Source organism: Mauremys reevesii, linkage group 8, assembly GCF_016161935.1.
Source record: "Mauremys reevesii isolate NIE-2019 linkage group 8, ASM1616193v1, whole genome shotgun sequence".
Classification (NCBI taxonomy): domain Eukaryota; kingdom Metazoa; phylum Chordata; order Testudines; family Geoemydidae; genus Mauremys; species Mauremys reevesii.
In genome coordinates this window covers 77,654,452-77,679,593 of record NC_052630.1, presented here as the reverse complement: position 1 = coordinate 77,679,593, position 25,142 = coordinate 77,654,452, and the positions used below count along the sequence as shown (strand labels likewise).

Below are 25,142 nucleotides of genomic sequence, written 5' to 3'. Positions count from 1 at the left end.
GATCATCCTATAAGCAGTGGACAGAGTGTGGCTGTAAAGGGATTTACAAAGACACTTTGCTAACCCTCTTCAAGGATGACTGCCTAGAAGAAGGTTGAATTAGCGTGATTAAGCATATAATATGTTATCCTACAGCTTTTTTCTGTTGTAGTCTGTGATAAATCCTGTCTGTCTTTTTGTCTTGTACAGCAGCAAGCAGCAGCAATGCCTAACAAATGATCATTTTTAGATTGTAAACTCTCTAGAGCAAGGATTGTCTGGTTTGTGCCGCACCCATCATAATAAAGCCATAATCCCAATTAGGGCCTTTGGGCAAAACCAGAATATAAAGATTTACTGCTGCCACTACTGACTTCAACTTTCCGATTCAGTGGGATCCCAAGTTAAACATAAGAATGGCCATACTGGGTCAGGCCAAAGGTGCATCCAGCACAGTATCCTGTCTGCCAACAGTGGCCAATGTCAGATGCCCCAGAGGGAGTGAACCTAACAGGTAATGATCAAGTGATCTCTCTCCTGCCATCCATCTCCACCCTCTGACAAACACAGGCTAGGGACACCATTCCTTACCCATCCTGGCTAATAGCCATTAATTGACTTAACCTCCATGAATTTATCTAGTTCTCTTTTAAACCATTGTAGTCCTAGCCTTCACAAACTCCTCAGGCAAGGAGTTCCACAGATTGTATGCTGTGTGAAGAAGAACTTCCTTTTATTTGTTTTAAACCTGATGCCCATTAATTTCATTTGGTGGCCCCTAGTTCTTATATTATGGGAACAAGTAAATAACTTTTCCTTATTTACTTTCTCCGCACCACTCATGATTTTATATACCTCTATCATATCCCCCCTTAGTCTCCTCTTTTCCAAGCTGAAAAATTCTAGCCTCTCTAATCTCTCTTCATATGGGACCCGTTCCAAACCCCTAATCATTTTAGTTGCCCTTCTCTGAACCTTTTTTAATGCCAGTATATCTTTTTTGAGATGAGGAGACCACATCTGTACACAGTATTCAAGATATGAGCTTACCATGGATTTATATAACAGCAAAAAGATATTCTCCGTCTTATTTTCTATCCCTTTTTTAATGATTCCTAACATCCTGTTTGTTTTTTTGACTGCCGCTGCACACTGAGTGGATGTCTTCAGAGAACTATCCACGATGACTGCAAGATCTCTTTCCTGATTAGTTGTAGCTAAATTAGCCCCTATCATATTGTATGTATAGTTGGGGTTATTTTTTCCGATGTACAATACTTTACATTTATCCACATTAAATTTCATTTGCCATTTTCTTGTCCAATCACTTAGTTTTGTGAGATCTTTTTGAAGTTCTTCACAGTCTGCTTTGATCTTAACTATCTTGAGCAGTTTAGTATCATCTGCAAACTTTGCCACCTCACTGTTTACCCCTTTGTCCAGATCATTTATGAATAAGTTGAATAGGATTGGTCCTAGGACTGACCCTTCAGGAATACTACTAGTTACCACTCTCCATTCTGAAAATTTACCGTTTATTCCTACCCTTTGTTCCCTGTCTTTTAACCAGTTCTCAATCCATGAAAGGATCTTCCCTCTTATCCCATGACAACTTAATTTACTTAAGAGCCTTTGGTGAGGGACCTTGTCAAAGACTTTCTGGAAATTGAAGTACACTATGTCCACTGGATCCCACTTGTCCACGTGTTTGACCCCTTCAGAGAACTCTAATAGATTAGTAAGACATCCATCCTCTCCTCCTGACTAAAACCTAGAGATCCACATGCTCTTCTGCAGCAACTGGCTTTCCCCCATCTCTTAGTTTAAAAACTGCTCTGCAACCTTTTTAGTGTTAAGTGCCATCAGTCTGGATCCACTCTGGTTTAGGTGGAGCCCATCCTTCCTGTATAGGCTCCCCCATCCCAAAAGTTTCTCCAGTTCCTAATAAATCTAAACCTCTCCTCCCTACACCATCATCTCATCCACGCATTGAGACTCTTAAGCTCTGCCTGCCCTACCTGACCGGCCGTGTGGAACTGGAAGCATTTCTGAGAATGCCACCATAGAGGTCCTGGATTTCAGTCTCTGTCCTAGCAGCCTAAATTTGGCCTCCAGGACATCTCTCCTACCCTTCCCTATGTCATTGGTACCTACATGTACCACGATCACTGGTTCCTCCCCAGCACTACACATAAGTCCATCTAGATGCCTCCAGAGATCCTCAACCTTCGCACCAGGCAGGCAAGTTACCATACGGTTCTCCTGGTGATCGCAAACCCAGCTATCTACGTTTCTAATGATCGAATGTCCCATTACTAAAACCTGCCTTTTCCTAATGACTGCAGTTCCCTCCCCCGGAGAGGTAACCTCAGTGTGAGGGGATACATAACATCATCTGGAAGGAGGGTCCCAACTATGGGAAGGTTTCCCTTTGCTCACATTGACTGCTCTGTTTCCCTGGGCCTTTCAGCCTCCTCAGCAGTGCAGGTGCTGTCTGACCAGAGGTGGGACAAATCTACAGTGTCCCGGAAAGCCTCATTAACATACCTCTCTTAGTTCCTCCAGTTCCACCACCCTGGCCTCCAAAGCCCGTACGCGGTCTCTGAGGGCCAGGAGCGACTTGGACCAAATGCACACAAACGCCACCCGCCCACAGGGAAGGTAATCATACATGCTACATTGAGCACAATAAACAGGATAGCACCCACTCTGCTGCTGAGCTTCTGCCTGCATTCTCTCCTACAGCTACCTAGGTTAATGAGAGTGGTTTTGTTTAAATCAAGAAGTTTTGATTATAGTTGAGTTTAAAGGTTTTAAAGAATGGCAAGTGTACCTTGCCCCCTTCCCACTCCCTCTTGAAACTCCCTGTTAGTGGCCCCTGGTTGCAAAGCTCCCTGGTCACTGACTCACTGCTTTATAAATTCCTGGCCTTCCTGATAGCCCTGCCCCCTGACTAAGGCCCAGCCAATGAACAGAGGCTTCTAGATTTCAAACCTTGTTTAGAAGCTCACAGCTTCCAACTGCTGGCCACAGCACAGGGTCCTTCAAACAAACAGACAGACAAACACAGCAAGTAACCCCCAAACGTAAACACAAAGTTTGAAAATCACTGAGGAAAATACTCTGAATGCTAATGTTACTTCTGTAGTATAAGATCACCATTACCTGTGTTCTGAATGGCTCATTTGCCAGCACCAATTGTGGTTTGATGGGCCGTTGTGAAACATATTGGCAGGGATAAGGGGGTTGTTTTTTAAAGCAGGGTTTAGTGAGCAAGGAGGCTGCAGATCTAGAAAAGAGCAAGTCTGTCAGAGCAGTTTTCTTCTTGTTTTACTTCACCATTTTGTGCAGGTTTTTGAGGAAGTAGATCATAAAACACAGTTAGTGGTCTGTGCATGTCAGCAGAATCCCAAAATAAAAATACAGTCTCTAGGCATATGTATAGTGTGGGTGTATTTTATTTATTCATGAGTATTGAGAATAAAGCACACCTAGTGCACCCAACGGTTATTGTGCTTGGTCAATATAGGTACAACACATTCTCTGCTAGAGAGAACATGTTGTTATATTTGTAAGAGAAAAAATGTAGTAAGTTTAAAAACAAAAACAGCTTCCCTTCCACCGCCCCCCTCCACCCCTCAACAAAACAGTCCAGATTCAGCGGGTCCTCTGGCAATAAAACCAATGGTGTTCAGCAGTATGTGGGGGGAGGGGCAACAAGGATCTGCACCCTCTGTTTGACATAGGCCATGCTCTGGATGGCTTCCTTGTATGATAAGGGCAGGCAGGGATGAGGTCAGAGGTATCTGCTACTGACTGGATCCTCCAGTCTCTGCATATGTACACACACATGTTTTGAATAGAGGAGAGAGGTCAGAAAGACTTTTCTGGCTATTGGGCTGTCATGACCACATGGTCTGAAAATAAAAGTAGATTCAGCAAACATATCAGGGATTAGGGTCCTAAAGATCCTTGGGGCTTCACTGTTTTTTAGATGTCTAAAGTGATTACAGTAAATATAACTTCACTCTCACCTTCTCCCTCCCTTATCCTACTGTTTCTTTAAATGAACCTCTGTTTTGATGGTGAAGAAGCAAATGAAGGAAAATGGTGCTTGTGCAGAACCACATGTACTTCACTAGAAACCAAAGACACATTGGTTCGTGGTGAGGCAGCAGGCTGCATGTATGATGTTTACAATCTGTTGCTCTGCTCACCAAAGTGGGGACGGACGGACGGGAACACACACCCTGCACAAATTTCACTGTGAAAAAGATAGAGGGAAATAGCACATTTTGGAACCTGACTCTCAACACACATACAGTATATGGATTACAGTCTCTCATAACCTTATGTGATCATATAATATGCCCAATCAGTCCAAGTTAAATGAAGAGCAATCATATTTAGTGGTGCCTTTACTGCAGCAATTAAACAACAAGTTGTTTTGCCAAATTCTCTTTCTTGTGTACACAAATCCATTCTGTATCTTTATCAATATTACTGGTTGTGTGCATCTTAAAAATTCTTTGGAATGGGATGTGAACTTTGGGCATATCTGTACTGCACACTCCTTTATAGTGGCCTGTCGCATACATACCCTGCACGTCCCCCTAGCACAGGTATAAATAGTAACATAGATGGCCTTACCAGAGGTGAAGACACACTTGACTTTTTATGGACTCTTCACAGCTCTCTACACACCCAAGCAGGTCCTATCCTGTCTACACTGCTATTTTTAGCAATGTGGTATCCCACTGGCTCCTCCACTAGAGCTTTTCAGTGCTGCATGTAGCTACACACCGCAGTGTGGCCGCAGCCTGCTTTTCACTGTGGCTATGCATACCCTACATGCCATTGTCAGTGCTGTGCAGTGTAGACATACTTTGTCGATCCACAATCTCAATATAGTCTAATTATAGATAGTTTCAAGCAACTAATTACTACGTAAGTAACAAACTTCACTTGTGAATCTGTCATTTAACCTGAAATCAATGCTACTACTATTGTCTCTGCTCAGATCCTTTTCTCTTGTAAAATGTGAGTTAATTTGGTACTCGTGTAAATGAGGGACAATTTAGCACTGTTTGTGCATAGCTTTGGTGCACTGTCAGTCTTGACCTGCAGCACCAAGTATTGTTCTTGTCTAGGTTGGGTGCTGGTCCCTGAAATCTCCCTGACACAGTTTAGGAGGGCATCAAGCCGGTCCCTGGTATCAAAAAGGTTGAGAAACACTAGTCTAAGATACTTATTTGGTAGACACTAAAAATTGTGCCAGTTTGAGCATTGTGAATGTACATGAGCAGGAATTAGAATCAACCCATCAAATTTGTTTCCTGGTGACTGAAGCTAGCATTTGATTTCAGTTATGCAGAGGTGAAAGGTCAGTACACAAGCTCATTGTGTGGCTTAGTTCCATTAACAATATCTCTTAGTTTTGTGTGTCCTTCTTTCCTAGGTGGTGTGGCTTATACTGATTTAAAGCATGTACAGCTTTTAAAACACTGACTCTAAGCTCCTATTTAGATTGTAAGCTTTTTGGGGCAAGGGCCAGCTTTTGTTCTGTGCTTGTACAGCACAATAGGGACCTGTGACGAGCTGCTAGGTGCTATCATAATTAATAGCTTTTAGCAAAGCCATGGGAGTCTTCAGTAAAGACAGTGTTAATGATGTGGGTATATACCTCATGAGTTATAACACTGCAACAGGAAATGCTTTCCGCTCCGTCCCCTCTCTACTCTTTATTACCCTCTCTTGATTAGCTGTTGTGTTTGTGCATGAATGGAAACAGTGAACACTGACTAGTATGAAACTACTATTGAGAGTCATGTTAATGAACCTCAATCTCTACTTTTTTCTTTGTTCTTCATGATCTCATTTATTGGCTTCCTGCAGCTCTACCCTTGTGACCTCTGCTTAGGCTTTCAGCTCATTTATACTCCTGTTACTCAAAGCTTTTGCTTTCTTCCTACTCTGAGATTCCTATTCTCCACCCTCTACTGCCTTGGCACCTTTTATGACCCAACTGGGGATGGGAGAGTGGCAAAGATACAGAGGTATGCGTGCACATGGCAATTGCAATTGGCATACTATTTGAAACCCTGCCTCGTGTACCTCTGGTTGTACAGCTCTCCCCACATGAAGGGGTCACTCTTTCAGATGTATGCTGCCCGTCTGGCCTGACATTCCCTTGATTTGCTGCTGCGACTGGGGAGATGGCAGAGATAGTGACAGTTAGACCAGCATAAAGGGACCTTAGTGTAACTGAGAATCAGGCTCATAGGCTCTCTCTGAATTGTTGTTCATAAATCAAAAGAACACTTGTCACATAGTGTAACCCTAATGGACCAAAACCTGTGAGGTACTGAGCACCTGCAGCTCCCACTGAAGCCTGTTTTGGACTAGGATGAACAGAAATGTTAGGAAACTTTTTTTGGGGGGGGAAGGGGGCCTGTAACATTCCTCTCTGGAGTGAGAAATAATTTTGCTGCTCTAAGCATAAGCAACACTGATTAGACCACACATCTGTGTATGGTTGATTTATATATCAATACTTCCAAGCAATTATTAATTAAGTGGGTGGTATGCAGGGTGGATAAAAATCAATGATTTAAAAAAAATCAGATTTTTTTATTTAAATCGGATTTTTTTATAAAATGCATTTAAAGGACAAAACCTATCTAAAGGTAGGGAATAGGGATTATAAATTCTAATTTTTATAGTATGAGACAAAATATTCATGTAATGTTTAAGAAAAGTTTTGTAAATGAGTTCCAATAGTTCATGGATTAGGGACCCAATCTTATGGGATTCCACAGGCTTCTGTATAGATTAGAATCTCAGGGTTGGTAGGGACCTCAGGAGGTCATCTAGTCCAACCCCCTGCTCAAAGCAGGACCAAACCCAACTAAATCATCCCAGCCAGGGCTTTGTCAAGCCTGACCTTAAAAACCTCTAAGGAAGGAGATTCCGCCACCTCCCTAGGTAACCCATTCCAGTGCTTCACCACCCTACTAAGTGAAAAAGTTTTTCCTAATGGCCCCAACCTAAACCTCCCCCTCTGCAACTTGAGACCATTACTCCTTGTTCTGTCATCTTCTACCACTGAGAACAGTCTAGATCCATCCTCTTTGGAACCCCCTTTCAGGTAGTTGAAAGCAGCTATCAAATCCCCCCTCGTTCTTCTCTTCTGCAGACTAAACAATCCCAGTTCCCTCAGCCTCTCCTCATAAGTCATGTGCTCCAGCCCCCTCCGCTGGACTCTCTCCAATTTATCCACATCCTTCTTGTAGGGGGCCCAAAACTGGACACAGTACTCCAAATGAGGCCTCACCAGTGCTGAATAGAGGGGAATGATCACATCCCTCGATCTGCTGGAAATGCCCCTACTTATACTCCATGGGATGCTAAGGGTTAGTTACCGGTTACACTTCCAGAGCGACGTGCCATGCACTAGACAGATACCAAGTTCTAGCAGGAGAATGTACGCCTCAAGTGTAGGGCAAGTCTGGCTCTTGCCATGCTTTGCTAGATGCGTGTTTGTCCTTCCCACTTATGCACACTTCTTGCCTCTAATTCATACCTGTCCAACCACATTTCCATTGGTATGTCCAGCTACTTGGTGTTTTAAAGCGAGGGACTACGCTGAAACCTACCTTTCCCCCTCTTCTGTGCCTTCTACAATTAGCCAGTAATGTAACGTGGAGCTCAGCTTTGTGCGGTGTCTGCCGGATAGCGTTTCCCAGCCCTCTGGGCAGACAACAACCTGCAACCGTTTGCCACTAGGGGCCTATGCTTAATCTTTCTATATACCTACTGGGACTCAGCGCTCCGTCTAGAACAGTGCTTCTCGAAGCCGGTCCGCCGCTTGTTCAGGGAAAGCCCCTGGCGGGCGGGGCCCATTTGTTTACCTGCCGCGTCTGCAGGTTCAATGAATAGAAGATTGTTGGGGGTGGAATAGCTCTGGACAAGAAGAAGAAGTCTGGAGATAAATGTGAGAAGCGAGGGACATATGCTTATTTTGTTATATCAGTCACACAAGAAGTATCAAAAAGCAGAACTGAGAAACATTTAAAATAGTTATTTAAAATCTCTCTATATATTTCTGTGCTGAATTCTCCCCAAGACCTGATGAGTAGGAGCACTCAGCATAGAAATCTGCACTTTGCTGAATTATCAGTTCTGATTTGTACGTCACTTACTTACAAAGATAATCGTTGTCAGAACTTTGAATTGTACCCGGAGTGGAATAGGTAGCAAAACACAATTGTCATGTGCTTATAACTATTTATTCATCCTATTTCTCTCGAAATGGGAGACGATATTGGTAGGTTGCCACTGCTTCTGTGAGTAACTAGAAGCAGCAAGTGATCCAATGGGACAGGAGACTTTAAACCATGCTAGGAAAGGGTGATGCTGCACACCCAAGTAAAGTTTGAGGCATAGTCTCCTCTGAAATGAATCTCAGTCTTCTGGCATTGATTATGCCTTGTCTAGGTTAAACTTCAGGAAGTTTGCTCCCATCCAGATTTGAACTTCCACTAGGTTCAGTAACCCTATAATCCACGTTTGGTGAAAATGAGGCATAGAGGTAAATGTCATCTGTATGATGGTGCACTGGGTCCCATAATGCCTCATAATCTCTCCCAGGTTCTCTGTATACACATTATCCAGGAGGGACGAAAAGATCAAATCCTCTGGCCCCTTGCATTAGGTTCCTTGGGAAGAAGAGAAGGTGTTCTCAATACCATTCTCTGAGATCTCTCTGAGGAAGCGTGGAACAACTGTAATCCCTCATACACTAGCAAGACACTACAAGTATCAAGCTCATTATCCACTATATTAAGTTCACTTCTAGTCACCCCATCTTCTATAGGGTATAGCACAGGCAGAAAAGCCCTAGAGAAAACATCAGTGGCAATGATCAGAGAGGCATAGAAAGACTTCCATATGAGCTAAGAATAAATATATTGGGACTACCTTACCTTTCTGAAGGTGTTGATTAATAGCTTGCGCTGGTCCAAAAAAAAAGAGGAGGGGGAGGGGGAATAATGTGTGTGTGAATGAGTGAGAAAGAGAGAGTGTGTGAGTAAGCTGAGTGAACCTTCTTTGGGGGGTGGGAATTCATCTAGTTCAAACAGGCATTTTTTTGTTGGAAAAGTTTTGGCAGAAATATTTGATCAGCTCCGGTGAATGACGTTGATAAAGTCATCTTTCCATTTTCAGAGGGGTACAAAGACAGGTGGGCTCATCTTAGTTGTTGGGAACCTGAAAGTAAAATGGGTGGGGTTGTTTTTGTTTGTTCATCTCCCCCCCTCCCCCGACTTTCTGTGAAATTAATGAAAACATGAAATGGTTAATCAAATAGGGCCTGTAACTCACAGATACTCCTGTTTTCACAGAGACAGCCAGATGAATTTTGATCAATGAGTACAGGAAGCAGTGGGATGTAAATAAACATAAAGAATGCAAACCAAGATGCTGCTTCCTATTCCAATGATTCCTTTAGATTTTACACTGATATTATTTACAAATAGAATAGTTTAATTTGTGACCCAGTAAGAAATATCCCAACATGTCCACTCGCTGTTTGTTTGAGTAGTTGCTTTCTGAGGTCTGCCAACGAAACTCTTGAGCTGTTAATCACATCTCTCAGGGGCTGTGCTAATACTTACTTTTCAAAAACTAATTAAAGGGAATTTAATTGGGCAGGCAACACAATTTATGTAATAATGGTTACAGTTGTTGATTTATCTGAAGCCTGTAATTTAGATCAGTAGTATTATTATCTTTCTGTCTGTGCATATGTAATTGCCAACGGTTCTCATTCTGCGCTGATTGTTTTAACTGCAAGTAATTTCTTTGGTTTTTCTACAATCACATCTAAGAGAAAGTGAGACTTTATGGAGAATATTATCTTTTTCAATAAAAGTACAGATACATTATACTCAGATGAGGTTGGAGCTTTTAGGAATCATTAAACTGCCCTGATAGCTACCTATATAATAGAATAAATTAAAATATTTTTAATTCTAGACCTCCCAAGTCACCTTCACAATGAAAGGGGAGTTGGTGCACTCATGCTGCCAGGACTTTGAAGGTTCTTTTTAAGATTTTAGGAGGAGATGAGAGTAAAACTGAGGTTCCTAACCACGCTAACCATAATTGATCCAAAGATAGACTAAGATAAAATTCTATCATCTTGACTACTTAGATTGGCTAAATCAATGATTATTTTGTTGGAAGGTTTAGGTAAGGAGAGGAGGTTATTCATCAAAATACAAGGATTTCCTGTAGATAGCTTTCTTGTGTATTCCTGCTATTTATGTAGCGTTAAACTGTCATGTTGTAATAGCAATAATTGAAATTACTAGTTTTACATCAAAACTGAACTGAACCACACTGTCTTAAACTAAGTGTCTGCCCTCTAAACTCTGTGCTAGGGAATGGAAATCACTGAAAAACATCTTCAGGGACCAGGACTTTCTAGTTTCAGTCCTTGACTAGGATGTCAAAAAAGCAGTGCTTTGACTGGGATACTGGAGGCCTATTTACCATTCAGTGCCTGATGAACCACAAGGGCTAGAAGGAGATGGGTTTTTTACCACAGGAAATCAGGTGCTTGGCTTTCCAATGGAATGGTATGTGTTCTCCAAGGTTCTAAGATGCCAACCTACAGAATAGGCTGCCCTGGATCTTTGCACAGAACTCCCGTTGACTTCAACAGGGAGCCTGCTATAGTCAAAGTGTTGTTTATGGCCCTGGTTTTCTAACTCCAGGCCACAGATCCAAATTTAAACTATAGTTTGTCCCCCCAATGCAGAATGAGTCTGATATTCCTACATTAGACTTACAGGAGTAGTTCAGTTTCTGCCTTCCCATCAATCCTAATCCTTATCCCCAAAATGAAGATGAAAAATGGTTGTGAAAGAAATTGCTTTCCAGATTATGAAAGGGTATTACAAACTATGGAACAAAAAACATGTTAAAACTTTGCAAATACTTAGAGTTGTCCTTTTTAGTAAAATAATCATAAAAACAGTGGCAAACTCGTTGTCCTGTCTTCAATTTAAGTCTCAGGTCCTCCAAATCTGAAATAGATGGAATGTGAAAAATTAGCATTGAAGTATGAATTCAGTTTTTATGGTTATTAGTTCAGTGAAATTGAGGAGATTAAGGACTTGTTGTGGAGTATATCAAATTCACTTGCAGCTTGTCAGAATGTGACTTATGAACTGTGTGGACCTTTTTGTTTTTTTGTTTTTGTTTTTAACTCAGAGTGCCTAAATATTTTACAGGTGGGGAAAGGAGAGCTAGTTTTCAGTTCATAGACCCAACGATACTAGCTAGAAACTGTCTACCTCTCTTTTTATGCCATGTTGAATTTTAGATTGTAAAACATCATCATTTTCCATGTTTCATAACTGCTAATCTCTGTTGAAAGAGCAGTTCTTCTGTGGGCTTCAGTAACTTGAAAGAAAAGACCTGTTCAGAGAGCTGAATGCTGTTCTTGTGTAAAGCTCTTGTTACATCACACTGGCTGCAGCCTACAGTAAGAGGATTACAGCAACTATCAAGTTTACTGAAACTTTTGAAATAATTTTGTGCGTAGGACAAAGTCTGCAATAGATTATTAAAAAAAAAAAAAATCAACAACCACTTGAACTCTTGTGCTCTTTCTCTATTTTGCGCATTTCTCCCCCAGCCCACTGGATGACTCTTAACTTGCTGATGGTGGCCAGTTTTCAGTGTTATACAAATGTTCTCGTGGCATCCTTTCTACACTGTGAAATTAAGCCCTTGGTGGCAGTGGTTTTAGGAATAGGTTCCCCTGAACTGAAAATGGCTTCTGCTAGCATAGACTGAATGAAACCATTTTCTGCATAGTTACCCTGTGTCTACATAAGGAAGTTTTTGAGAAAATTGCTGCTCTTGTACTACCACCGGTAGCAGTAGTACAGTGGTGGGAATGGTAGAACAGACTGGCAGCTAGTTCTCTGGCTGCTGCATCGACTGACCACGCTCAGCATAGGTCTAGCTGACAATGGGCAAAGTACCAGTAGATGTTGGTGGCCTTTCTTTGCTAGCTGTCTCACCACTGCTACCGTTCATTGGTGAAGAAATTTTATTAAAATTCTAGTGTAGACCAGACCTTGCAGAAAGTATCTGAAACCATCAGAAGCCTTATTTCAAAGCCCCTTTGAAAGATCTTTACAGGAAAAAACATTATTAATATTATTTTCCTTTCCCACGCTGGGTGGGATAGCCATTTTGCCACCTATGACCCCAGCCCTGAGGGGTGGGGAGGATCATTATATGTTTGTCTACATAAATTACAAATGACTACCATACGGTGTCTGGTTCTAGTCCCATTGAAGTCAATAGGAGTTTTGTCATTGACTTCAGCTGAAGCAGTAGTGGGCCTTTCCAGCCTGGGGATGTATTCTCTTTACTGTGGAGGCTGTTCGATTTGGGATTCCCCCAGAGTAATCATGGGCGCAGGAATCCCTGGTAAAGTGGCTCCAGTGGAGCCACGTTGAGTGGATGGCATCAGTGAAGGCCAGCATCAGTCTGGAGGTACTGGGTCTCTAAGCAAATGACCAGATCCACCAGGTTTGTGGGTGGCCCCCACACCTTGTTTTGACAGAGGGAGGGAGGGAGAAAGGAACATGCTGTCCTCATCCCCTTGTACAGATCCTCATGGAAGACTGCCTCCTTCAAAGCTGCTTCCTTTGAGTTTCCCCACAGGAGGTGATGATGTGGGCCGTGGCTTTTGTGTTGTAGCTACAGTGTAGGTAGTTGTAGCAGCATGATGGCTCTGACTCTTCTATTCTGGGCTCCTATTTTCAGGTGCCTATAACTTTCTGACTAAAATTTGGCTTTGGCTGAAATGTCTCGTGCTCATTCTCAGCCTAAAGGTGAACTCTATTTATATAAGAAGTTGGCCAAATGGAATGTGGCCAGTTCTTGAGTTCTGCACACAGATGTGAGCAAGAGGCAACTATTAATTGCACTATTTGGCCTGTAAATATTCAGTGTCTGCTATAGACTCTGTCCAAGCTTATTTGACAAGTATGAAGAAATATGGATTAGAAATAACCAAGTGATCCCATGCTGTGCATGTACACTTGTGACTGTACCCCCTAAGTAACAAACAGCAAACTGAGGTGTACTTCTGCGTAGATCTGAACTGCCACACCGTTAAAATAATTAACCCAGCTGATCCATCCTAGGCCTGTCTGCTTTGGATTCTCCTAGTATCCTGACTGGCCATTCTCACCATTAGCTACTCCTATGCATCCGAAGAAATGAGCTGTAGCCCACGAAAGCTTATGCTGAAATAAATTTGTTAGTCTCTAAGGTGCCACAAGTACTCCTGTTCTTTTTACTCCTACTATGTTAAACTGACTGTATGTGATACAGATTTCCCTTCCCCTCCTCCCCTCCCGCTGCTCGTGTGGGTATATATGATGCACGTGACACATGCACTACATAATTACAGATGAAATTACAAATTTTAGTCATGAATATAACAGTTACACTGGTGTTTTTACCACATCCTGGTTGTAAGGGAAGTTTATTCTTTGAACAGATGGGTTCAGCCCTCCAGACTGCATAATAATAAAAGGAAACATCTATTGGATGGGCAGTAAACTATGCTGCAACAAGGATTGGGTGGGAATCCAAATCAGATTTACAGTTCAAGGTAGCAATGGAAAAAATTTAATTGGAAAACTAGTTTGCTATATAAACTGATTTCCAGATAATTGTCTTTTTTTTTATTTTCATTAACTGAGAAACGAAAGGTTCTATCCATTTTCCAGACTGTTTTAAATAGTTTGAATATCTTACTATAAAATAAAAATATTGAAAGCAGCTCTTTTAGTATAGAATTTGTATATAATAGCTGAAACATTAACATTGCTAAGATATGAGTTGGTGGTACCTAAGGAAAAGGATCTGATAACAAAGGAGTGAAATGTATTGGGTGTTTTTTTTTAAAGCTTATTTGAATGAATCGGAAATGAGAGGCTTTGTCATATTGTTATAAGAGAGTGCAGAATGTTTTGGAAAATGTATTTTTTCTGTTTTAAAATATATATTTTTTAATTAACACTAATATAGTACTTTACATATTCAAAGTGCACAGTGCAATCACTTCTACAGAAACTGATTTTCGCAAGGTATATTCTATTTGCTATTCATGTTTTTAAAATATATCAACTACAGCTCTTAACAGTCCAGATATTTATATCATACAGTGCAAACCTGTTAAGTGATGGCTCTCTCTAAATATAATTTGACAGTAAGTAAAGAGAGAGATTTTGTTGTTATTCTAGAGATACCGTACACCCTTGAAAGAATCCTGTCTGACTAGCTTCCATTTTATGGGGTGGTGGACAATAGCATACAATTCAACAAAATACAAAGAGCAGTGGAAAACTTTTTCAGATTCTATGTCTTGTGATGTTATGCTGTTCAATAGAAAAAAAAAATTATAGCCAGTCTGTCGTCAACAAATGATAGTAACTTATGTTTTGTTTTGTTTCAGGAATGTTTACCCTGGCAGAAGTTGCATCACTTAATGACATTCAGCCAACTTACCGCATCCTGAAGCCATGGTGGGATGTATTTATGGATTATCTTGCTGTTGTTATGCTAATGGTTGCCATCTTTGCTGGAACCATGCAGCTGACCAAAGATCAGGTGGTCTGCTTGCCAGTATTGCAGTCTGCTGTAAATTCAAAAGCACAACCCAGCATACCAGGGAATGCTGATGTTACACCAGGATTTGAAGCAACCACTGATCAGGATAAAGAAATGGCAATGAGAACAGTTTCATTTGAAAGTGAACCTACCATAACACCAGACATACCACTGAGCAGAACTACCTATTCTCAGTTGCAATCTACTGTATCAAATCAGGAGCCGAAGAATGAGAAACAGGATTCTTCAGGCCGAAAAACCAATTTGGATTATCAGCAATATGTATTTATTAACCAGATGTGCTATCATTTGGCTCTTCCTTGGTATTCAAAGTATTTTCCCTATCTTGCTCTCATACATACTATTATTTTAATGGTCAGTAGCAATTTTTGGTTTAAATATCCCAAAACATGCTCAAAAATTGAACATTTTGTGTCTATATTAGGAAAGTGTTTTGAATCCCCGTGGACTACAAAAGCATTATCTGAAACAGCATGTGAGGACTCTGAGGAGAACAAACAGAGACTAACAGGTGCCCAATCCCTGCCAAAGCACGTTTCCACTAGCAGTGATGAAGGAAGCCCAAGTGCTAGTACTCCCATGATAACCAAGACGGGCTTCAAGTTTTCAGCTGAAAAGCCAGTGATTGAGGTTCCCAGCATGACTATTTTAGATAAAAAAGATGGAGAACAAGCCAAAGCCCTGTTTGAAAAAGTTCGAAAATTCCGGGCCCATGTGGAGGACAGTGACTTGATTTATAAACTCTATGTTGTCCAGACAGTCATCAAGACAGTCAAGTTCATATTTATTCTTTGTTATACCGCTAACTTTGTAAATGAGATTAGTTTTGAGCACAACTGCAAGCCAAAAGTGGAGCATTTGATTGGCTATAAGGAATTTGAGTGCACACACAATATGGCTTATATGTTGAAAAAGCTTCTTATCAGCTACATTTCTCTCATTTGTGTGTATGGTTTTGTTTGTCTGTACACACTCTTCTGGTTGTTTAGAATACCCTTAAAAGAATATTCCTTTGAGAAGGTCAGAGAAGAGAGCAGCTTCAGTGATATTCCTGATGTTAAAAACGATTTTGCATTTCTTTTGCATATGGTAGATCAATACGACCAATTGTACTCCAAGAGATTTGGTGTCTTCTTGTCAGAGGTAAGTGAAAACAAGCTGCGTGAAATTAGTTTAAACCACGAGTGGACATTTGAAAAGCTTCGGCAGCACGTCTCCCGCAATGCACAGGATAAGCAAGAGCTGCATCTCTTCATGCTATCAGGGGTCCCTGATGCAGTGTTTGATCTGACAGACCTGGATGTGCTGAAACTTGAGCTGATTCCTGAAGCAAAAATCCCAGCTAAAATCTCCCAGATGACTAACCTTCAAGAGCTTCATCTCTGTCACTGCCCTGCAAAGGTTGAGCAGACTGCTTTCAGCTTCCTCCGTGACAACTTGAGATGTCTTCACGTGAAATTCACAGATGTTGCAGAAATTCCTGCTTGGGTGTATTTGCTCAAAAATCTCCGTGAGTTATACTTGATAGGCAACTTGAATTCTGAAAACAATAAGATGATAGGGCTTGAATCTCTCAGAGAGTTAAGACACCTTAAAATTCTCCATGTGAAGAGCAATTTGACCAAAGTCCCCACCAATATCACAGATGTGGCACCGCACCTAACAAAACTAATAATTCACAATGATGGCACCAAGCTTGTGGTACTGAATAGCCTTAAGAAAATGATGAATGTAGCTGAGTTAGAACTACAGAACTGTGAACTGGAGAGAATTCCACATGCCATTTTCAGTCTGTCTAATTTACAGGATCTGGATTTAAAATCAAATAGCATACGCACAATTGAAGAAGTCATCAGCTTCCAGCACTTAAAAAGACTTACTTGCTTAAAGTTGTGGCACAATAAAATAGTCAACATTCCTTCCTCCATTACCCATGTAAAGAACTTGGAGTCACTTTATCTCTCCAATAACAAACTCGAATCCTTGCCAGTTGCAGTGTTCAGTTTACAGAAACTCAGATGCTTAGATGTAAGCTATAACTCAATTGCAGCAATTCCAGTGGAAATTGGATTGCTTCAAAATCTGCAGCATTTGCATATCACAGGAAACAAAGTGGATATGTTGCCAAAACAGTTGTTTAAATGTGTGAAATTAAGGACTTTGAGTCTGGGGCAAAACTGTATTACCTCGATCCCAGATAAAATTGGTCAGCTCGTGCAACTAACTCACCTGGAACTGAAGGGAAACTGCTTAGATCGGCTACCAGCTATGCTAGGACAATGTCGGCTTCTCAGGAAAAGCGGGCTTGTTGTGGAAGATCACCTCTTTGACACTTTGCCTTCAGAAGTTAAAGAAGTATTGAATCAAGACACAAGCATTACCTTTGCTAATGGGATTTAAATACCGGTGTAACTCCCAAGCAATTGACTTCCAAGCAGCAAATGCTAATGTACAAGTTATTACAAGATCATGAATTTTAGAAATACTGGAATCTTTATAAGAAAGAACTATTAGCAGGATGATAGGTGATGTAACTGAGTGTTCAGTGTTTGTAGCATTTTAAATGATCATTTCCAATTTTTTTGAAAGAAAAAACCCTTAATCTCAATTCTTTTTCTTTTAAATTGTTTGTAACTTGGATGCTGCCGCTTTTGAATGTTTACAAATTGCTTGCCTGCTTAAAGTAAATGATTGATTAAACCGATGACCTTTTTCTTACTATATAAGTTATTCTTTAATGTCTAGACTTTATTTTCCTCCCCAAAAATGCGCAAAAGTGAGTGGTTTCTACTACAGTATTATCCTAAAAGTACTTGAAATGCACATTGGTTTGTAATGTAGTATTAATTCTCATACATTGCTGCCTCACTTACTGAGGATGTATGTCTGCCTGTGATGTTGTGAACTGCAGCAAAACTTCCAATTGTTTTACAAAGGGGTATGTGATTTGCTTGTGGGAGCAGGGCTCCTCCACATCCCTCACCAACAAGGCCTGATTTTTTGGATGGGATTCCCATTATAATCCACCAGTACTAGAGCACCAGTCCTTTGTACACAGTGCTATTTCTGCTAAGCAGTAAAGGCCTTTCCCCATTTCAGAACGGATTTGTGTTGCCCTACTGTGCTCCCAGATACTGCTAACTGGAGTGGTGATAGATGGTCAAATGTAGATCCCTACCACTAAGCTGTTGGATTGGCCCTAGGACAAGTACTGAACTTCGTCATTTTGAATTGTTTTGCAAGGTGATGGTAGAAGGTCTTTAGATAAAGATACAGTGATTTCACTACTGCTGCTTTACTCCTCTACAGAGCCTTCCATCCAGAAATCTCACAGTGCTCTATAAGTACTGATGAATGTTTTGTCTTACAACACCTGGTGGCTAAGTCCATAAATGGCTATTAGCCAGGATGGGTGAGGAATGGTGTCCCTAGCCTCTGTTCGTCAGAGGATGGAGATGGATGGCAGGAGAGAGATCATTTGATCATCGCCTGTTAGGTCCACTCCCTCTGGGGCACCTGGCATTGGCCACTGTCGGTAGACAGATACTGGGCTAGATGGACCTTTGGTCTGACCCAGTACGGCTGTTCTTATGTTCACCTGCGTGAAGGAGGCGGGAATCAGCCCTATTTCACAGATGCGGAATGTGAGGCTATGACTTGCCCAGTTTCACACAGGAGGCCTGACAGTCTGTGCTTTTAACCACAAGATAATCCTTCCTCCAAACAAATCCAATTTTGGGGTCATTCAAGCACTGACAATGTTAGCATAGGAATCTATAAACACTTGCCAGATGAGGCATGAAATAAATTGAGAAAAAGCAGCCAGCACAGTGTATTATTTTTCAATTGACTTAGTATTGCCTGAATCACTACAGAAGTATAAACTGCAAAGAATCCTGTGGCACCTTATAGACTAACAGACGTTTTGCAGCATGAGCTTTCGTGGATGAATACCCACTTCTAGCTCACGCTGCAAAACGTCTGTTAGCCTATAAGGTGCCACAGGATTCTTTGCTGCTTCTACAGAACCAGACTAACACGGCTACCCCTCTGATACTAGAAGTATAAACTGTTAATCTGCAAAATCACTTGCTGGGAGATCTGATTACAAGTTAGACTCCTGTAATGGTTAAAACAGTTCTCTACTGGAGAGTGGTTAGGTACTGAACTGTGCTACAGCCCTGCTTAAAATCCAAGGGCCTGATTCTCCTCATGCACCAGTGCTATGGTGGTGGAACTCCTCTAACTTCAGTAGAGCTACTCCCAATTCATGTCACTGTAAGTAAGGGTATGTCTGCATTTGCAACTTGCTGCCAGTTTTGCGAATCTGTGTTAAGTGATCTGCAACAAGTGTTGCATGAGCAGTTCAGACGCATGACATTATCACCTCGTGATTAAGGTAGGTTTTGCCTTAAATAATTGTTGCCACACAGCACAGCAATATTTTGAAACCGGCATTCAGCATGCTGGTCAGGCATCCCATAGTGCATTGCTCTGCTCCTGTGCTCAGTGCTTTCTGGGAGTCTTTCCATTGTGGGATTGTGACATTTTGAGGCTCTCTCAAACCAGTAAGGTGCTCTGTCAGTGCCTGTCTTGGAACTTCGGGTGCTGTAATGCTGTGCTGCTATGACTCCAGTAGCCAGCCCCCAGGCATAAAGGTCTCAGCCTGGCTTGTACCAGCCTGGTTGTTACTTGTGGGGTGACTCTGCCGGCCCTTCCAGTCCTAAGAGTTCCCAAATCCATCTACCCCGAGTTCTTGTCTACCAGACACTCAGACTTCCCCCCTCTGGTTCATCACACCAAAGGTATGAAACCTGCTCCCAGCTTATTTTGGTGCACACACGCCACACAGTTTTCACACCAGAGACTGCCTGGGGGTAAAAATAAACAAGTTTATTTAATAGAAAAATCACCGATTCAGAGAGGAAATAATAAGGAAAAGCAAACACCAGTTACAGAGAAAATAAACATAGAGACACAACTTCAAGCTCTGCACGTCTATATTATATAAATTTCCTTTTCTAACACAAGTTACCGAGTGCCTTTGAACAGTTTCCCAGTGTGCCCTGCTCCATAGAGGGGATCCAGCATTGACAGGCAGCCACTCCCTCCTCCCCATCTTCAAGACTGCTCCTCCAGTTCTGGATCAAGAGCTCAGTTTCAAGCCTCCTTTTCAAAAAGGCGATTTTCCTTTTTTTCCTCCTGCCATGGTGACCATGGTTACGTGGGTGGGGACATTCTAGCTGGGGTTATCTGTGTTTTCCCATTAACTTTACTGGCCCATCATTTGTCTTTTTCTGGCTTGTACAATGCTAAGTGTTTGGGGCTAGTCTCATTAGGTTGGGGAGGCATCCCCTTCTTGCCTGGTCAACCACTGCCCTGCTGTGAGATGGAGGTAAAGCTTTAAACACCCAGTTCTCTATATACATAAATTCATAACCACCATCCTATCTTGTGATGACCATCAAGCTCAAAACATTACAAGCTTCCATAAAAGACCTTACTCAACATATTTTTATACAATAACATTATATACAACCAGTTGATTCAATTGTTTATTCTTTGGGGTCATATCTCTGGGGGTTTCTGGACCCTGATCATCATGGGAATACCTACCAAAAGGCACTAGAATTCTGAGGCTTGGTTCAAACTATATAATTGCCATGATTCCCCTTCTTTCACCTCATCGTACATTGAGCACTGCAAACCAGTGCCTTTTTTAAAGCTCTGTCAGGCAGCATGAAGCGCTGGTGAGCTCTGCAATCCTCGTGGTGATGACTATAAACAGGCCACTACAGGCCTGTGTACAGTTGTGCAGTGACCTCACAACCAGGCAGCAGTCTGCAGCCCTAGTAAGGCACCTAGGGATGAGGCTGACGTTGAGCAGACACTTCTCCTAGACCTTTACATGGAATGCTTCATTCAGTGGACAGCTGCTTTTTTGGACTTGGCCAACATGCACAGACCAATGGGATAGTGCTACAGACTTGGGATGACCAGTAGTGGCAGCAGAACTTCAGGAGGACAAATCCCACTTTCCTAAAAACCTGAGCAGAGCTCACTCTGGAGCAGCAGACCCCCTACATGAGAGCTTCCATCAGCATAGCAAAGCACGTGGCCATCAGTCACTTTCTGGAAGTTCACCACTGCCAGTTGCAAGCAGTCCACATTCCCACTGCTCCAGCTCACAGTTAAAAACCCACATAACTTGGTTTTATAGAACTAGACCATTGTCTTGACCTGAGGGCTAATTCTTTCAGCCAACTGAGCCTTGGCATTCAGCTTCCTCTGAAACACTCGGATTTTTTTCTTTAGGGGGGAGGTGATTTCAATCCTGACCTTTACTTAGCATAGCAGCAGTTCTTAATTTAAGAAGAACCTTTTCAGAGTGGGAGGAAAAGGCAGCCTTCCTCATCATACATGAAGTGGTTAGTTTTCCACATTATTTTCCCATTTCTAATCTGATCTTGTCCTGCTTAAAGCCTTGAAGTTCAGCCCTCTTCCAAAATAAGACTTCAAAAGGCACATACTTTTTTTTAGAAGAAAATATTACAAAACCTCTCCCTGTCTGTTCTATTATGCATGAAGACGTGTGTTCATGCAGTCAAATCCCCTGTTTCAGGTATTTCAACCCTAGAGAATGTTTTGGTGTTTCTAAATATAAACAGGTGTAGAGAGTTCTTTACTAGGGTAGACTTTAATATGGCCTCTTGCTATACAATAGTAACTGAGGCTGTGTATTCCTCAAAGGATTTGGTGGGGGGAAAAAATAGTGTATACAGGAATACTTTTTGACGGAAACTTTGCCATTGCCATGTACAAATTTAAGTGACTGGGAGCCCCTTTCATTTGTCTAGAGAAATTTTCTTCCTCAAATCCTGTGCATTCCAAAGGGAGATTCTCTAGAACAGGGGTCTCAAACTCAAATGACCCCGAGGGCCGCATGAGGACTAGTGCATTGGCCCGAGGGCCGCATCACTGACACGCCCCCTTGCTGCCCCTGGCCCCACCCCCATTCCACCCCTTCCATGAGACCCCGCCCCTGCCCTGTCTCTTCTCCACCTCCTCCCCTAAGCGCGCGGCTCCCCGCTCCATCCCCCTCCCTCCTGGAAAGTGCTAAGCGCTACCAACAGCTGTTTGGCGGCTTGGCGGCGGGAAGCGCCTGGAGGTAGGCAGAAAAAAAAATGAAGAGTAATGTAGTATAGTATTAAAATATAGTATGCTATTAAAAGTCAATTTATTAACATTTTTATTAACTTCTTTAACTGTAATGTGAAACGTCAGTGCTAATTTTGACAGTCATTTCATTTTTGGCCACTTAGCTGGCAGCGTTTTGCATCAACCAGAGCATCAATATTAGGTTTGATATCCTGAGACGAAACCAATCTCAGTGTTGCTTGCAAATGTTCATCAGTGAGCCTTGACCTTAACACAGATTTGTTAATCTTCATGGAAGAGAAAAACTGTTCACATATATATGTACTTCCAAACATTGCCATTATCCTTGCAGAAGCAGAGAATAACATGGGAAATCTTTCTTGTGAAAGAAACCTGTAGAATTCTGGAATTCCAACATCTGTATACTTCTGCTTCAAAATCATGTCACACTGAACTCCATCTGCATTTCCTCTGCAACATTGTCAATTTCAACAGCAAATGGTGTGGAAAAAAGTTGAAAATATGGTTCAAGTGCCTTGAAATCTTTAAACCGCACATCAAACTGTTTGTAAGTTAGAAATGATCTCTGCATATTCTTTCAAGGATTTGGCTTCAACTTTTCCTAAGGAATTCAGAGTTGAGAAATGGACCAAATTGCCAGCAGTCAGCTGTTTTTCCCCCATAAAGTAAGCTTGACTTTGAATGACTTAATACTGTCATACATCTGTGTTATCACCTGTTTTCTACCCTGAAGTTTCAAGTTCAGTGCATTCAGGTGATCAGTTACATCTGTTAGAAAAGCAAGGTTGCAGATAAAAGTGGAATCAGCAAGCTGTGGAACCTCCTTGTTTTTCATTTTCATGAAGGAATCAATCTCCTCTCTAAGTGCAAAAAAACGCTTCAAAACATTTCCACGACTCAGCCATCTAACTTGAGTGTGATACAGAAGTTCCCCATATTCACTGTCCATACTTGCTAGAAAAGAAGTGAACTGTCTGTGATTCAGCCCTCGTGCACGTATAAAATTAACAGTTTTAACAACTACATCCATAACTTCTTTCATTTGTAGACTTTTACTACACAGGGCTTCTTGGTGCAAAATACAATGTATACTGGTGAAGGTAATTCCTGGTATATTGAGGCTGTTCAATTTGGTCTTCAATAATCCAACCACACCAATGTTTTCAGAGCACATTGATGGCGCACTGTCCGTAGCCAAAGATACGAGTTTGTTCCATGGCAGCGCAGCTTTTTCAATGCACTCTTCCAATCCTTGAAATATATCATGTCCCGTTGTGGTACCCTTCAGTGGCATTAAGTCTAGCAATTCTTCAGTTATATTCAAATTGCAGTCCACACCTCTAATGAACACTGCACACTGTGCGGTATCTGATACATCTGTACTCTCATCAAGAGCAATTGAAAATACTTCAGTCTTTTGCTATTTGTATCAATTGTTTTTGCACATTATCAGCTAAATCCGTTATCCTGCAGGCAACTGTATTTGCAGACAAGCTTATGCCTTCAAAAACTTTCTTCCTATCAGGACATAAAATTTCACTGGCCTTCATAAGACATTCTTTTATGAATAAGCCTTCTGTAAAAGGTCACGATGATTTAGCTATCATTTCGCTTATCACAAAACTTGCTCTTACTGAATCTTCGCTAGACTTGTTAATCCAGGGGTCTCAAACATGCGGCCCGCGGAGCTCTTCCCTGCGGCCCGCGGAGCTCCCCCAGTTACTTCCTGTCACCGCCAAACTTCCCTCACCCCCGCCCCCTCCCCGAGTTATTTTCTGTGCCTAAGCTCCCCGCGCGCTGCTCCCCAATGTTTGGGGCCGGGTCTCTCCCCTGGCCCCACCTGCCGCCCCCACGCGCCTCCCCCCAGTGTCTCCCGGCCCCCACTTGCTGCCCCCTCACTGCCCGGGAGCCTGCCCGGGAGCTCACGCTGACTCCACTCCTCCGCTATGCCGGCTTCCGGCATCACCTGCTGCCGCAGGGTCCTAGCGCCCCCCTGCACTAGGGCCAGAGCAGGCTGCCCTTCCCCTGCCCTTCTGCCCTAGTCCTGAGACTCTCCTATGCCCCGAGCCTCTCCAATGCCTCAAACCCCTCACCCTCAGCCCCACAGCCCTCACCCCTGCACCCCCTCCTATCCCCAAACTCTGTCCCAAAGCCTGCACCCCCACCCCCTGCCGCAGCCTGGAGCCTGCACCGAGCATAGAGCCTGCACTCCAGACCCCCTCCCCCACCCAAACTCCAGCCCAGGGCCTTTACTCCAGACCCCCTCCCCCACCCAAACTCCCTCCCAGAGCCTTAGGCAGTAAATCTAAGTGTGTGTTTTGTCCTTTGAGTGAGGTGCATTACTGAGTGTATATATTTATTAAAACTGCTTGGAAATGACTTCGTCAAAAAAAAGAACACTCATGGAAGAAAAGAGAGTTTTCCAAGACAAATGGGAGAATTTATATTTTTTCACAGAGGTAAAAGATAAAATTCAATGCCTTATTTGTCAGCAAACGATTGCTGTTCCCAAGGAGTATAACGTGTGTCGGCACTATGACACGATGCACCGTGAAAAATATGATGCATTCACCGGAAAAATCCGAGAGGAAAAAGTTCAGCAACTTAAAGCAGCATTTGCCAAGCAAAGAAATTTATTTTCAGGGATTCTAGAACAAGTTTGCCTTTTATAGAGTTTGGCAGTCAATTCACCAGGTCTTCTAAAATGAGCATCTTAATGCTATCAAATTAAGACTGGGCTTGGCTACACTCGAAACTCCAAAGCGCTGCCGCGGGAGCGCTCCCACAGCAGTGCTTTGAAGTGCGAGTGTGGTCGCGGCGCCAGCGCTGGAAGAGAGCTCTCCCAGCGCTGCAGGTACTCCACCTCCCCGAGGGGATTAGCTTACGCTGGGGCACTGTTTACACTGGTGCTTTACAGCGCTGTAACTTGCTGCACTCAGGGGAGTGTTTTTTCACACCCCTGAGCGAGAAAGTTGCAGCGCTGTAAAGCGCCAGTGTAGCCAAAGCCAGAGTGCTCATCACCTAAAGGACTTACAAAATTATTTAAAGATCTATAAATATAACTTCTCTGGAATTTTTACTCTGTTTCCAAGTTCTTTGCTGGACATGCAAATGTCCCATTGCAAATGTAACAGGTTGCCTAGAGAGAGGCCGGTTCAAGCAGAGGTCATGCTTTTTACAAACTAGTTGATTGTCTCCCTTGCAGTAAAGCCAGAGGTTCAAGATGTATACTTCCAAACCACTGCTCCACCTAACTT

At 42.3% G+C, this 25,142-nt stretch overlaps 1 protein-coding gene across 6 annotated transcripts in view; it reads left to right on the top strand.

The window, feature by feature from the left end:
* LRRC8D (leucine rich repeat containing 8 VRAC subunit D) overlaps nt 1–17,410 on the top strand; it is a 78,654-nt gene extending 61,244 nt beyond the window's left edge. For 5 of the 6 annotated variants that reach the window (XM_039486245.1, XM_039486244.1, XM_039486240.1 and 2 more), the window contains one exon: nt 14,531–17,410. In XM_039486245.1, coding sequence (XP_039342179.1) covers nt 14,533–17,106 — 2,574 coding nt within the window. In that variant the 5' untranslated portion in view covers nt 14,531–14,532 and the 3' untranslated portion in view covers nt 17,107–17,410. Of the gene's footprint in view, nt 1–2,620; nt 2,641–14,530 lie in introns of those variants that run through there. The other variant, XM_039486246.1, reaches the window with a different exon arrangement.
* Nucleotides 17,411–25,142: the final 7,732 nt, after the last annotated feature.